The sequence below is a fragment of the Bidens hawaiensis genome, unplaced genomic scaffold (assembly GCF_021521415.1).
Source record: "Bidens hawaiensis isolate Kalapana, Puna unplaced genomic scaffold, B.hawaiensis_p1.1 tig00072091_1, whole genome shotgun sequence".
In the NCBI taxonomy this organism is placed as follows: Eukaryota; Viridiplantae; Streptophyta; class Magnoliopsida; order Asterales; family Asteraceae; genus Bidens; species Bidens hawaiensis.
In genome coordinates this window covers 200-15,216 of record NW_027502615.1, presented here as the reverse complement: position 1 = coordinate 15,216, position 15,017 = coordinate 200, and the positions used below count along the sequence as shown (strand labels likewise).

Sequence of the window (15,017 nt, the reverse complement as noted above, 5' to 3'; positions counted from 1 at the left end):
CGGACTCTAACCGGATTCTTCTTAACTAGTGGCTCAATAATCGGTGTTGTAACTTGTGACTTACCCGGAGCCTCTACCTCTATCTCCTCATCTACCAATTCATCATCCCCATTTTTCCCAATTTCTTTACTAACTACCTCCGGACCAAAAACCATACTACTACGAAAACTGACATGGAGGCATTGCTTCTAAACGACGAGCAATATCACCAACAGTTCTTTGAATATCGAGAATAGAAGATTGTTGATTCTTGAAGAGCAAATCGTGTTCGGCAAACTTTTTCTGTGTAACTTGATCTCTCTCCAGGATTTGCTTCATCATCTCTTCCAAATGTCCAATTCCACCGTTCAAATCCTGCACATTATTTTGAACATTAGTATTATTGGTATTATTATCATTAAAATACTGACCTTGTGCTGGAGCATAAGAATTTTGAAATCCGGGTGGTGCGCCTGACGGACGCCAGTTGGAATTATTCTGATTCGGGTTTTTGTAGGTGTTCCAACTCTGATTATTGTTGCTGTAATTATTGGGAAACATATTCTGACCAACGACAAAATCGACCTGTTGATTCATCACCGGGCACTCCAACGTACCATGTCCATTTCTACAAAACTCACACATGTCCACCTTGGCCTTCAGCTCCTTAACCTCTCTAGTTAGTGATTCTAAAGCAGCAGCCACACTAGTATCCAGATTAACCTGGTGTACACCTCGAGCGGATGAGGATGTACTGCTAACGGGAGTGGAATTCCCGCGATGTGGCTCTTTGGCATAATCGGATTGAGCAAAGCTCTCAAACATCTCGTTACATTCGGTGACATTCTTCTTTCCCAGTAAAATTGCTCCCGCGGCCGTGTCAAACCGAACTTGGGTTTCGTAGTTCAGCCCATTGTAAAATTTCTCCACGAGAGCCCATGGTGTGAGACCATTCTGTGAACAACGGGCTAGCATGTTCTGAAAACGCTCCCAAGCATGACAATATTTTCCCCCAGTTCCATGTGAAAAGAATGAATTTGATCACGAAGAACAACCGCTTTAGCAGGTGAGAAGCACTTCTTGATAAAAGCTGAACGTAACGCATCCCAAGTAGTGAACGTGCCAGGTGGCTGCGTGTCAAGCCAAGTAGCTGCTTTACCTGCAAGTGAAAACGGAAACAGATGTAAGAAAATAGCATCTTTGGTAGCACCTTGTAAATCAAATGTTTTAAGAACGCGGTAAAGTCGGTTAATGTGAGCCAGTGCATCCTCGTCATCACGCCCATGAAACTGATTAGGTTGGACGATGTTGTTCATGACGTATGACGGAATCTGCCATGAGTTGGGATTGTCGATCTCGGGAACGACGATGCATGATTGGTTTCCGGTTAAGCCATCGAAGGCTTGAGCAGCAATTGTCCTATTGTCGGCCATTGGACATCTGGTTGACTTTTCGGACTTTCTAGTGGTGAACTGGGTGGTGACGAATTTGGTGTGGAAGCGGGTTCTGACGGTTGTTTTTCTGCTGACGAACTAGCCTCGGTCTTCAATGGGGAAAATTCCAGATTCTCCAGCGGTGGTCCTTGCGAACGAAGATGTGACATAAACCTAAAAAACACAACAGACCAAGAAAGTAGACTCGAATACTTAAAAATAAACTAAAATAAACTAAAACTTAAATTAACTCCTACGACTCAGACAAAACTAAAACAAATAGCACGTATGTAGCAGATTAGTCCAAGTAAAGCTAATAACGCAATTGCTAAGAGTCCCCGGCAAAGGCGCCAAAAACTTGATGTGCTAAAAACAGTCAATTGAATATTAACTAAATTAAACAAGTAATAAAAACTAGACCTTAGACTCAACTAAACAAAACACCGGCAAGTGAACCGGTCAATTGTATTAAAGCTAAGTAAGTCCGGAATATCGAACCCACAGGACTCTATAAATTACGTAAATTAACTAATCAGACTCGACTTACGACACGGCTATTTATTATTAATGTTTTAAGGGGGGGTTTTAAACTAATATTAAACTAAGAAAATAAATAAAAAAGTAAACTAGAAGCAAGCAATTGAACACAAGATCGAAACCAATAAGAGAAGGAATCTACTTAGGTAAGAATCCCATGCATCAACAATCATCAAGCAATGGACAAATAACATGATTATGGAAACTGATTTCTAAGCATATTCTTCTAACAAACCCTAAGGACCCTTGACCGAATCAAACGAAATCCCAAAGAACAATTATTAGATTATTAAGCAATCAGTATTATTGATTTCCTTACAGTCATCAATTAGGGCTAATTTATAGTATCATAAAGCAAACAATCTTATGAAACACTAAACCCTAGATAACTTGATAAGCTAAACATGACATCATGAACAAGGATCAACACAATAAGGAAGAATATTGTCACTATCTATCCTAGCATGCAATTGACCAAGACACATGAATAACTCCTCACCTTACATCTATTGGAATTTAGCAAAGCATTCAAAATCCTAATCAACAATCAACAAGCTTCTTAACTAATGAGCCCATTCAATCACAATAATCAAAACACCAAGTAATGATTTAAACATAAACCCTAAATCTAAAGAACACAATCAAAAGATAAAAGATCTATGTGAAGCAATAGTTAATAATCAACCAAGATAATAAATACTTATACGCATCATGAAAGAAAAATCAAGTCTTTTACTATTAATAAAACGAAACCATAATCATAACATTATACAAAGCAAGAATCAAGTCAAAAACATGTTCATCAAACCTAGGTATACATGAAGTCTGGCCTAGAATCATTATTAAAAACAATCCTAAACAAGTATTGAAAACAAAGAAGTAAGACATGATAAATAATGAACAAGGAATGAAAGTTAGAGCGATAAAACCCTTAGCAATTGATCCTTGAACACCTCCTTGAAAGAACTCTCGATCCTTCTTGATTCCTAGCTTCGAAACTCCTTCAAACCCTTGGTATCTCTCTCAAAATCGGCTGGAATATGTTGTCTTTTCATTTAGGTTTATAACCCTCTTTATATATACACGAGCTGGGCCTTAAATTGCAAAATATGGCTGATCAGGATGCCTAGGCGCCCCGCGACCGGCCTAGCCTTCCCCGTCGCGCGGCGCGGCGCTCTTCAGGAGGAGATTTTTCTTTTTATTTTATTTTATTAAATATCTTGTAAAATCTTGATAAATCTTCTTCCTTGAACTCCAAGTAACACTTAGAACCTTCTAGACCTTCTTTTCCTTGACTTTCAAAACACCATCTACATGCAAACAAATCAAAACACTAAGTGGAATAATCATGTAATCATTAACGAGCAAAACGAACTTAAACTTCTTATGAGATGATAGAAAGAATTAGATTTAATGTTCAAGACACCAAACGATATAAAACATGATAACTATAAATAACTTGACTCAAAACCTTAAATAATAAAAGACTAACAAAACACGAACTAAACCAAACTCAAAACATTAAATAAGCATAACTTTATAAGGGATTCGAGATGTATAAACAGACGTATATCAAAAACTTTTAATTTAGATCATTTGTGATATAAACTGGTATATCAAAAACTTTTAATTAAGATCATTTGTGATATAAATTGTATTGTTGTATTATGGATTTTGTACTTTTGTACTTGAATTATTTGAATCATTTAATAGAATTAAATAGATATTGTCACTTTTAAATATTGAGTAATGGTACCTTGAGAGTTGTGAGCAATCAGCTCACGCCTCGACATTTCCGCCTTAGGTTGGGGTGTGACAACAACCAGGGCTATATCAGTGGTGGCTTGCTATTTGTCATGCGCTCGTAGCAAATTCACATGAAAGTAAAATAAGTAAATTGATGTAAATATCCAACCTTTCGATTGGTCAAAAGGCTTCCCGGAAGGTTGGAGAAGGATTGTTTGCCGAGAAAAGGAACACTTCCATAATAACCTCAAGAACATAACTCGTTGGCATGTTACGCGGATAAGTGGCATGTTTACCGTATCAATTAACTAATCATTTACCGAGTAAGTCATTCAAAATGGATTCCATCCCAAAGCAACATAATTTATTATCTTGTTATTCTCTCAACTTTATATTGCTATTTTACTTTATTTTGCAAAAACTCACCAAAATCTCTTAAATCAACTAAGTGAATTAATTGGTAACGAAATTACATATTTCATTAATATTGAATAAAAGGATCCAATTACAATTGAAATGTAGGTAAGTGGGCAATAAGTTGCGCCATCGCTTCCTTCTGAATGGCAAAACCGATCCTACAAAAAAACAAAGCTGTGGTTATTTGGTGTCGATAAGTTACTTGCACGACCCGCTAAATTTTTTTCCAGAAACGCAGTAGCTTTGAGGGTAATGGAGCCAAATGAATCAAGGCATGTTGATTCTTAGCACAGACTTTCTTATCCTTGGCAAGTTTTACTGATTCAGCCTTAAACACAACTTGTCTAGCAACAAATCTGGTGTCCCTAAGCCCAACAGGGGGGGGGACTCCAGTAAGGCCCACACATGCATGCTTCACCTCGCCCACAAGCCCACACAAGCTTGATTTGCTTTCTATGAACGATACTTGGTCCTTACACTAATCTATAGTATATACGACAGGTTCTCTACCTGTTGTATGTGTTTAGTTTAAGTAATTTCCATTTCTATAAATTAATAACCTTTCATAAACTTGTGTTAAAATTATCATTAAAATACACTATACTAACACGTATACATCAACTATCAATATTAACATTAAGTAAAGATTCATAAGCTATATGAATCTAGTTAAACTAAAATCAAAAGGCATCACAAGCCATCTATATTAACAATAACATCTTATCATTCTTATCAAAAAAAGCAGCATCTTATCATTATTTTCAAACTAGCATTAAAGATGTTGCCGCTCTTACTATAGGAACTCATGAGCATATTCAAACTGAACAGCATTAATGCAAATTACAATCATAATTTCCCCCTTTTATGCACCTATGGATTCAATATAGTAAGTAAAACAATATCTGCAAAAACTGAATTATCATGAATGACAAAATGGACGAACCATTAAATTCAAAATTTCATTTAAAATTGAGAACGAGCGTAAATCAAATCAATGATAAACAAACTACTTTCATATAATTGACTTTAAATGAATTTGGATCGCTCCTATTTTCAATTCCATCACTGGCGCGACCTCCAATGACATTGTAAAGCACTTTACCACTTCCACCACAATTGCTTCCATGAAGATGCATATGAATTAAATAAAGACAAATAGCCCTTGTAATTATAATTTGTCACCTACAACGTTGTAGTAATTGCTAGTCGGGCGGTGGGGCGCGGACTAGCGATTAATCATGATTAATTGGAGATTAATCAAAATTAATGGTGATTAACTGATTAATCAACAATTAATCGACACCTTGTTAGGATTTTTACAACCACGCCTGCAATAACATAAAAAAAAACTAACATTAACGAGCCTTTCTAAAGTATAATAACATGTTCATAATTTTCATCTTAACTTTCCTAAAAGTATGTGAATTGGAGACAATAACCATCAAAATAACAAAGTCATTGGATACTTAAAACCCCAAAAGGGACACACCATAGGGCAGGTTTAAGGAATTTCAAAAACAACCTCAATCAAACCGGTACTAGGGTTTCATGTTTGCCGCCATAATCCCCAAATTTGATGGCATTTTCTTCCCAATTGTTAACACATCCAGAACAATCACAGCATCCTGAAGCCACTAGGTACGTTCCGCTTGACATCGTCTACTCAGCCACATCTCCCTGCACGAATGTCATGTCCAAAAAGGTCAAAGCCAAGAAGGATGTCGTCCTTTCACTCGATCTACCAAAGCCTCCGGTGGTCTATTTCTACACCCGGAACCCCAGGTTTAATTGTACTTCCGGTTACGATACCTTCGTGTCCAATTTGAAGGCGGTGGATGCTGTTCAAGTGAAAGTTGAGGATGAGGAATTCGATGAGGTTAGGGTTAGTAATAAGAAGAGGAAGATGAGTCAGGAGGTTGTTAAGTTAGGGCTTGCTTCTGCTTCCAGACCGAGAGCTGGTTTATGTCGGAGGAAACCTAATAATAGTGTTGGTAGCAGCGGAAGGAGACGCAAAAATGTTTCGAAGAAGAAAAACGCTGATGAAATGGTAGTGACAGATATGGATAATGTAGGTAAATCATCCACAGCAGCTGCGAGTCGGACCAAGAGATGGGTTCGGTATGTTCCAGTTAAGGAAAATTTCATTTGTTTGTTTGTTTTTTTGCTTAAGAATTATGTTATATATATACAATGTTGGATTACAGGTTGAAGTTTGATAGTGTGGATCTTCAGAAATTTGTGGGGTTACAATGCAAGGTTTATTGGCCGTTGGATGCGGATTGGTACTTTGGTCGAATTGCAAAGTATGACACAGAGAGCCACCGTCATCATGTAATGGTTTTTTTTTATCCTTGTTTTATGAATTACGTGTTTGAAGCAGTAGTTTTTGTACATAGTTTTGTGGTTATGTTAACGGGTGTTGTGACAAAATTAGGTTCAATATGAAGATGGTGATGAAGAGCTGGTGGTTCTGTCTAAAGAAAGAATCAAGTTCCATGTGTCTGCAGAGGAAATAAAATTTCTAAAGTTGACTTGTGATCTGCACTCTTCAGAAACAGATGATCTTGATGTCAACGAGATGATTATACTGGCTGCTAATCTGGATGATTGTCATGATATTGAGCCTGGGGACATAATATGGGCCAAAGTTACTGGTATGCATATCAAGATCTTGCATACATTATTTGATTACACTTCTCATGGTTGTTGTTGATTCAGGTCATACTGTGTGGCCAGCAATTGTGTTGGATGAGTCGTTTGTTGGCATTCGTCGAGGTCTAAACAAGATCTCAGGAGAAAAATCTGTGCTTGTACAGTTTTTTGGCACACATGATTTTGCCAGGTGTCTATTTTTAATACTTGAAAGATACGATAACTCTTTCCAGAATCTTTTGTTATAAGTGTAACGCTCTGTACATATTTGTGATTTCCAGGGTTAAAACAAAGCAAGTGATTTCATTTCTTGAAGGGCTTCTATCGTCTTTCCACCTGAAATGCAAGAAATTAGATTTTATTCGAAGCTTGGAGGAAGCAAAAATGTAAGATGAAAACATTGTAGTTTCTACATGGATTTTTTTTTTAATTTTATGTTCATAATAAATTAATAATATACATGTTTTGGATCTGTTGATCAGGTATCTTAGCAGACAAAAACTTCCAAGAAGTATGCTACAGTCGAGGAAAGGCTATGGCACGGATATTGGAGGTGATGGTGACGAGGATGAATCAAAGAAGATCTCTTTACGCACTGAAATAGAAGAAAGAAAAATCAAAGGCCTTAAAAGTGGCCCTTTTATAGTAGGGGATCTTGAAGTATTAAAGCTTGGTAATGAACTTAATTATCAAACTGACCTTTTTTCCCCTTGTAGCTGCAGTGTTGCAAAAGTGGGGCCCAGGCGGGGATTAATAGTGGATTAATTGCTAGGCACCCCTAGCCCGATGAATCTGTAGTTAATCGATCCCATTAATTGGTAGTCGGACCTAGTCGGCCCAAATTGGGCCAAAATGGACATTTTTAAAAAAAGTATTTATAATTTTTATTTTAGTTTTAGGAAGGCTATCAGATGTTGTTTTGAACTTGTTAACCTCAGTTATTGGTTTTTCTCATTGATTCGTTATATTTACGTTTAATTGTTGATGTTATATCTATACTATGTAAACTTTTAAGTATACATGTGAACTTTTATATGCAGTTTTTCAAAAAATTCATATAAAAGTTCCAATCTGATATATCCCTATTATTCCCGAGCTAGTACCTATCCCACTGCTCGAGTAGCGCCTAGCGAGTTCTACAACCATGTGTATCTGTACTCATTTATTTGTGATATCATGTAGGTAAGATTGTTAAAGACATGGATTGTTTCGATGATGAGGAATCTATCTGTCCGTTAGGCTATACAGCTACTAGGAAATTTCCTTCGTTAGCAGGTAATACATAATGTATTTTGTTACTACAATTGTGTCTGTCCAGTTTGATGCATTAAATGATTCTGCTTGTTTGGTTCAGATCCAAGTGTATGTTCTGTATATAAGATGGAAGTGCTGCGAGATGCTGGCACAAAATCGCGACCTCTGTTCAGAGTTACAACAGAGGATGGCGATCAGGTCTGCTTAATTGTTTAACTGTCGCTGCAATTCTTATTAATATTCATATTGTTGTTCTATGTTTTGTGTTATGCTGTCATTTTGATTCACATTGCAGTAATGTGAAGTTTTGTCATGCAGTTTGATGGGCCGGATCCTTCAACATGTTGGAATAATATTTACCAAAGAATAAGAAAGATGCTTTCTACCAGTTCTGATAATTCTCAGGCTGAAGATGCATCAGAGACCTCCTTCAAGTTGGGTGCTGATATGTTTGGTTTTTCTGATCCTCATGTGTTGAAACTTATACAGGTACATCTATAGTTTGACTCAGTTAGTTGGATAAAGACTTAAGTGTTACTAGAACATATCAGTTTTTTTGGTTATCTAGTCTTGTATTACAGTTGTTATTAATTGTAGGGGACAGCGAGGTCGACATCAGGGAGAACGCACACCATGCCAGTTGGTTACAGACCTGTTCATGTCAAATGGAAGGACCTGGATAAGTGTAATGTCTGTCACATGGATGAGGTGAAATTTTTTATATCTATGCTGAGTTTTCCAAATCACCCGTAATGCTTTAATCTGATGGCAACCATTTCATCATCTGTCTTTGTAAACAGAGACACTACACATTCACCAGTCTTTGCCTTTTAATCTTCTGCATTTTGCAAATATCAACATTAACTCATAATTTTCTAACACAAGTGTTTATTTTTCAGGAATATGCCAATAATTTGTTCCTGCAATGTGATAAGTGCAGAATGATGGTAAGCAGTATCTTTATTTTGTCTTATTGCTGACAGGTTCAAGCCCTGCTTGCGGTGCGCACATATGATGTATATATGTGTGAACCCTCGGGTGGGCAAAAGTGAAATTGCACTAATTTTGACGTTATTTTACTAATCTCGTGAAAATAACGTTAAAAGTGACGGACGGTTAATCAGGCATCATGTAGTGGCGTTGATAGCCGAAAGACAAGGGTACATGCACCGATCAGCCGGTGTCCCGATGATTGAGTGCTATGTGCCTTATGTCCAAGGCTTGATGCAAAACTACTATCGAGCCGGGGGTCTCACCGGAAGCAGCCTCTCTATCCTTATGGGGTAGAGGTAAGGCTGTCTACATCTTACCCTCCTCAGACCCTACCATAGCTTTGCTATTGGTGGGATATACTGAGTACGATGATGATGATGATGATGATTGCTGACAGGTTCATGTTAGATATAAGATATTGATGATATTTTGTTTTTCTTATTGGCAGGTTCATGCAAGATGCTATGGGGAACTGGAACCTGTTGATGGTGTTCTTTGGTTATGCAACTTATGTCGTCCAGGGGCACCTGAGGTTTCTCCACCTTGCTGCCTATGCCCAGTCATAGGTACTTGTTTTTTCAGATCCGGAAATTAACAAACAACTTTTGTATACAACAAAACGCAATTCAAATAACTCACTGTTTTGCTAGGAGGTGCAATGAAACCTACAACAGATGGACGCTGGGCTCATCTTGCATGTGCTATGTGGATACCAGGTTCCATTTCTGTTTTAGTATGTCATCTTTTTTGCGTATTAATTTCAGTTCTTGTAACATCTTCTCTTTCAGAAACTTGCTTATCTGATATCAAGAAAATGGAGCCGATTGATGGTTTGAATAGAGTTAGTAAGGTAGATCTGTCTCTTTCTTGATAAATAGATCTGTAATCTGTTAAAGAGAACTAAACAAAAGAAAAAAATCAGTTTGCATTGTCAATGAAAATTCATGTTTTTTTAAATGTTTAATGTTTAATATATGCTTTTTTGTCTATTCAGGACCGTTGGAAGCTTTTATGTAGCATTTGTGGTGTTCCTTATGGAGCTTGTATCCAGGTAACTGTTTGTTATTATTGCTTGCACTCTGCAATTTTACATTATTTCAGTTTTCTCATATGTTGGTGTTTTGTACGCTGTAGCAATCTATGCAGTTTTACCTGCCTTTTGGCAATTTTAATTCTGCATGTTGGATATGGTTAAAACTCATCCAAATTTTAGTTTACTACAACCATTCTTTATTCTTATGTCATGTGCCTTTTACGTTCTTTCCGTCCAAAAGAATTACTCATTTTATGTTATCAACAATGATCCAGTTGCTGTCGTTTGTTGACTGATTATGTAGCTTTTCATTTCTGTGTTGAATGAATATCACTGCTCTAAACCTCTTACCTACTTTGATATGCTAATGCAGTGTTCAAACAATACGTGTTATGTTGCGTATCATCCGCTTTGTGCTCGTGCTGCTGGATTTTGTGCTGAGGTAATTATTTGTTTGTTATATAGTAACCAAGTTCTGTTCTTTACATATTCAATGAAATGGCAACTTATTATTTATTTAAGAAGTGAAAAATTCTTGATCAACGATTTGTATACTATTATATGTCTACATAGCTTGCAGATTCTGATAGACTGCAGCTGGCTCCTATAGAGGAGGATGAGGAGAATCAATGCATTCGTTTATTATCATTTTGTAAAAGGCACAGCCCTAATCCTACGATTGAACGTACCAATCCTGATGAACGGATGGGTCAAATATCAAGTCAACGTTTAGATTATGCTCGCCCCGTGAATCCTTCTGGCTGTGCTCGCACTGGTCTGTCATTGCTTCTTTTTTTCATCTTAATTGCTGATCTCATTTTGACATGCCTATGATATTAGCATATTGATTTCTTTTAATATAAATAAAATAAATATGAGCAGAGCCGTATGATTATTTTGGGAGAAGAGGAAGAAAAGAGCCTGAAGTTCTTGCTGCTGCATCATTGAAGCGAGCATATGTTGAAAATGTACCATATTTGGAAGGCGGTTTTTGCCACCATGAGTCTTTAGGCAAAGTGCCATATTCTGATATTGGAGAACTTAAAAATTCATTGCATGATGAGTCTCATACAAGCATATTTTCTATGCCTGAGAAGTATGTATACATGAGGACAACATTCAGAAAGAGACTAGCATTTGGTAACCATCTTTCTGTTAAATTTCTTTCTTAAATTTTGTGAGTTACATCCATATTTACGTGAGCAACTATGCTGGTTGTGAAAGAGAATGTTATAAGTATCACATGTTTTAAATATAGTCTATTATTTGGCACAGGGAAATCTGCAATACATGGTTTTGGTATATTTGCTAAACAACCGCATAAAGCGGGTGATATGGTACACGCTTTACTTTCTGGAAATATTTTTCCAATATTGTTCAGTTTTTCTATTGAGATTCCCAACATTTATGACGCCTTGTTTGATTTATCACAGGTAATTGAATATACTGGTGAAATTGTTAGACCATCTATAGCTGACAGAAGAGAGCACTTGATATACAACTCATTGGTGGTAAGTAATTTATAACTCTTTGTACATAAGCATTATCACACTTGAAAAATTCGATTGCTATATGAGGCCTATAAATAATGTTGGTAATTGATGCTAACTGCTTTCATCATATTCTCTCCCTACATCCTCTCATATATTTGATAAGATATTATTAAGTTATTGCTTTTGACTTATGTTTCCACCTTGCTTTTCCTTGTAACTGGCTTACTTTCTTTGATTTTGCACATCTTTAAGGGTAAAATGACTAACGGCTTGAGTGGAGTTAATATCTTCCTTATTATATGGGCATATGAAATTTCTTGACATCTTGATTTTGAACTATAAACCGGAATATGTCATTCCTTGTGTTGGAATATTGAATCGAGTAAACTCACTTGAATACACGATTTTGGTGACAAATCACAAGTCACTTTTTAAAACTTTATTAATTAAGAACAAAAGACCACACATTACATTGACCCTAAATTCTCCATTTATACTACAATAACTTGAAAGAACAGCCACCAACTTGACTTAAATAATCTTTTTCTTATCCTTGATTTTCTCAATCACCATCTTTCAAATGTGAACTGATTTAACCCTCAAGTTCTTGGTTTACTAATCCAACCCCTAATCAAGACTAACTTCTAACACCTGGCACACGAGCTTCATATGAATGAAGTTCTGCTTTTCTGGTGACTTTTGTGATTTATACAAAATTTTTTTCTTAACATGACAATTAGCTTTCTTATAATGGATGACATTTTTGTAATCAGCTTTCACAATTCTCAAAGTTTGGTTTGGCTGGTTCAAGAACTTGAGTTGATTTTTTTCTTTTTCTTTTGATTTTGAACATAAACATATGTTAACCAATTACATTAAAGAATAAAAATCTTATTATGGATGTTATGATACCTTTTACCCACATTTCTTAAAGTAACAAATTTATAACCTAAAGTTGATAAGCAAGTTCATACTTAAGGAAAATTATTTGTTAAAGAAGAAAAATGCACATGACGGCAACTGCTAAATCTAGAACTATGAAGTCCTTGACGACTTCAATAGAGAAAAGGCTAAATGGCTGGGAACAAAGATATGGGTTTCGAAAGCAAGTTAAATAAGATTTAAAAACAAAGATATGGGTTTCGAACGCGCATTCTTTCTATAACAATAAGCATGCTTAACCAACTGAACCGAACATATATATCAATATTTATATACAAATTTTTATATAAATTTATTTACAATCCGGTTTGGGCTAAGCGATTGGTTTAAAGCTCTAAACCGCATACCAAAATTTCCAAACTGGCTGTCCGATTTACCGAGGGCCAACCTGGCCAAATCTGTTAATTTGTTTTGTTAATGTATGATAGTTGAAAACCTATTATTGATACAATAGCCGATTAGTTGCCTCAATTAAGGGGTTGTTTGGGATTCCTTATTTGCACCTACTTATACCTTATATAAGGAGTTTCTCATAAGTTACTCCATCCTAACTTATGAAAATCTCTTTTTTTTCTTCTTTAAAAGGTTTAATAAGTCATATTACCCAAAAACTATTTTAATTTATAAAAGTTAATAAGTTATAAAGAGGAAAATATAAGGAAACACAAACACCCCCTAAGTTTGTGATTTATTGGAGTATATTAGAAATATTAGGGTTAGCCGTCATAGGGTTAGTCGTCGTTAGGGTGTTAAGCCCATTAGCTTAGCTCATTTGGATTATGGTTTACGTAATGTCAATAGCATCTGTTACCGGCTTCGCGGAGTACACATTCAACCAACTGCATGTGCCAGGTTATACAAATATAAATGTGAATGCAATTTCATTGTGAAATCCTGACTCTGCTTCATATGGAAAGTCGATTCCTTGAATGTTATATTTTAATTTCCAGTGATCTTTAAGATAGCACGCAAAAAACACTAAATCGACAATATTATTGTTTTCTATCAGTTACTTTTTACTGCTTTGTCTTTTTATGTTTAGAAGGTTTAGTAAGGCTCTATATACAATGGTTAGTTTTCATTGTTTGAAAGTGTAACCGGCATTTTGACATTAACCCAAAGTGTAGGGGATATTATGTCACAGCTAAACCTTCAAAGCAGACCAATGTAAAATTGCCAGACTAAGTGAATATTGTTTGTTATATATCTCTGTTTGCAGGGTGCGGGGACATACATGTTTCGGATTGATGACGAACGTGTAATTGATGCTACACGGGCCGGAAGCATTGCACATTTAATTAACCACTCTTGTGAAGTATGTTAAGCTCTTTGTTTCATTGAATTATTTTTAATTACTTTTATGTTTTTGTTTTTCTTTAGTGAAGTATGCGAATTCTTATAGATATATTTTGTTCCAGCCAAATTGTTATTCAAGAGTTATAAGCGTGAACGGTGATGAACACATAATCATTTTTGCCAAGCGGGATATTGCACAGTGGGAAGAACTCACATACGACTACAGGTTTTCTTTCATAAGATGTATACTTTTTATACATTATCTTTTTTTATTATGTTTAGTAACTCTTTATAATATTTGATTGCAGATTTTTTTCTATAGATGAACAACTTTCTTGTTATTGCGGTTTTCCAAGTTGTCGGGGTGTAGTTAACGATGTTGATACCGAGGCCCAAATGGGGAAGCTATATGCACCGCGCAGTGAATTAAAAGACTGGAAAGGAGAATGAGTCGAGGTTAGAGACGTGTCAAATTCCTTGGCTCATTTTGCTTTCTTGTGCCATTTTTCTTTAATAAACTATATAACTTTGTACCATATTTGTCATTTATGGGTAGGGAGTTTGAGCTTTTTTTTACAAAGTGCAACAGGCTTGAGCCGATTCTGTATGATGTTTTATTATTATATATGATAAGACTTGCTTCGGCGGATTTTTTTTGCTTGGGTGTAGGTTATGTAGCGATACAAGCCTCACTCTCCGATAGGCGTCTTTCTTTTATTGCATCAACGACTTTTAGCCTGGCCTGTAAGGCACCCTTTTTAAAACCGAGAGGAAATATTTTTGTAAGATTAGTCTTAAATATATAGTTTTCGCACCAGCGTTTTGTAGACACTATTTACATTGCCTTTTGTTTTCTTTTACTAATAAAACAAAATGGTTTTAGTATTTTAAAGTTTTAACCACGTAGTGGAAGTCTTTAAAGAGATTACAAACTGCTGTTCTAAAAAAACTAAAACAAAAGAGATAACAAACTGTTATAAACAAAAGCATAAGTTTAAAACCTCAATTACACTAAGAAACAGCAAGTTGAAACTAGAAGTGCACAAAAAAACCGGTTCCGGACCCCAACCGGTGTACCTGAACCGGAACCGGTTCCAGTTCGTACCCGGTGGTCCTTGCTGGAACCGGTCCCATTTTGTACCCTGTGTGAAAAAAACCGGTTCCGGGTTTTAAAAATACCCGATTTTGTGCACCTCTAGTTGAAACCAAAACAATAGGTTTGTATACATCAAGAGGTTATAT

At 36.0% G+C, this 15,017-nt stretch overlaps 1 protein-coding gene across 1 annotated transcript; it reads left to right on the top strand.

The window, feature by feature from the left end:
* Positions 1-5,676: 5,676 nt before the first annotated feature.
* On the top strand, positions 5,677-14,414 carry LOC143605935 (histone-lysine N-methyltransferase ATX2-like). Its single transcript, XM_077081878.1, has 23 exons — positions 5,677-6,230; positions 6,317-6,443; positions 6,547-6,766; positions 6,831-6,954; positions 7,046-7,150; positions 7,247-7,437; positions 7,947-8,039; positions 8,119-8,216; positions 8,337-8,507; positions 8,616-8,726; positions 8,918-8,965; positions 9,460-9,577; positions 9,662-9,727; positions 9,800-9,861; positions 10,006-10,062; positions 10,418-10,486; positions 10,618-10,819; positions 10,927-11,184; positions 11,320-11,381; positions 11,478-11,555; positions 13,699-13,794; positions 13,898-14,001; positions 14,084-14,414. Exons 1-23 carry the CDS (start codon positions 5,689-5,691, stop codon positions 14,223-14,225), a joined length of 3,144 nt encoding a protein of 1,047 aa, XP_076937993.1. The 5' UTR covers positions 5,677-5,688; the 3' UTR covers positions 14,226-14,414.
* Positions 14,415-15,017: the final 603 nt, after the last annotated feature.

What these genes read in the sequence shown, in the direction of transcription:
- LOC143605935 (XM_077081878.1), top strand. Translation starts at nt 5,689, where the DNA reads ATGGCATTTTCTTCCCAATTGTTAACACATCCAGAACAATCACAGCAT. An exon ending in GAAATTTCCTTCGTTAGCAG is followed by an intron (nt 8,040 to 8,118) that starts GTAATACATAAT and finishes TGTTTGGTTCAG; the next exon opens with ATCCAAGTGTATGTTCTGTA. An exon ending in TTCTGGCTGTGCTCGCACTG is followed by an intron (nt 10,820 to 10,926) that starts GTCTGTCATTGC and finishes AAATATGAGCAG; the next exon opens with AGCCGTATGATTATTTTGGG.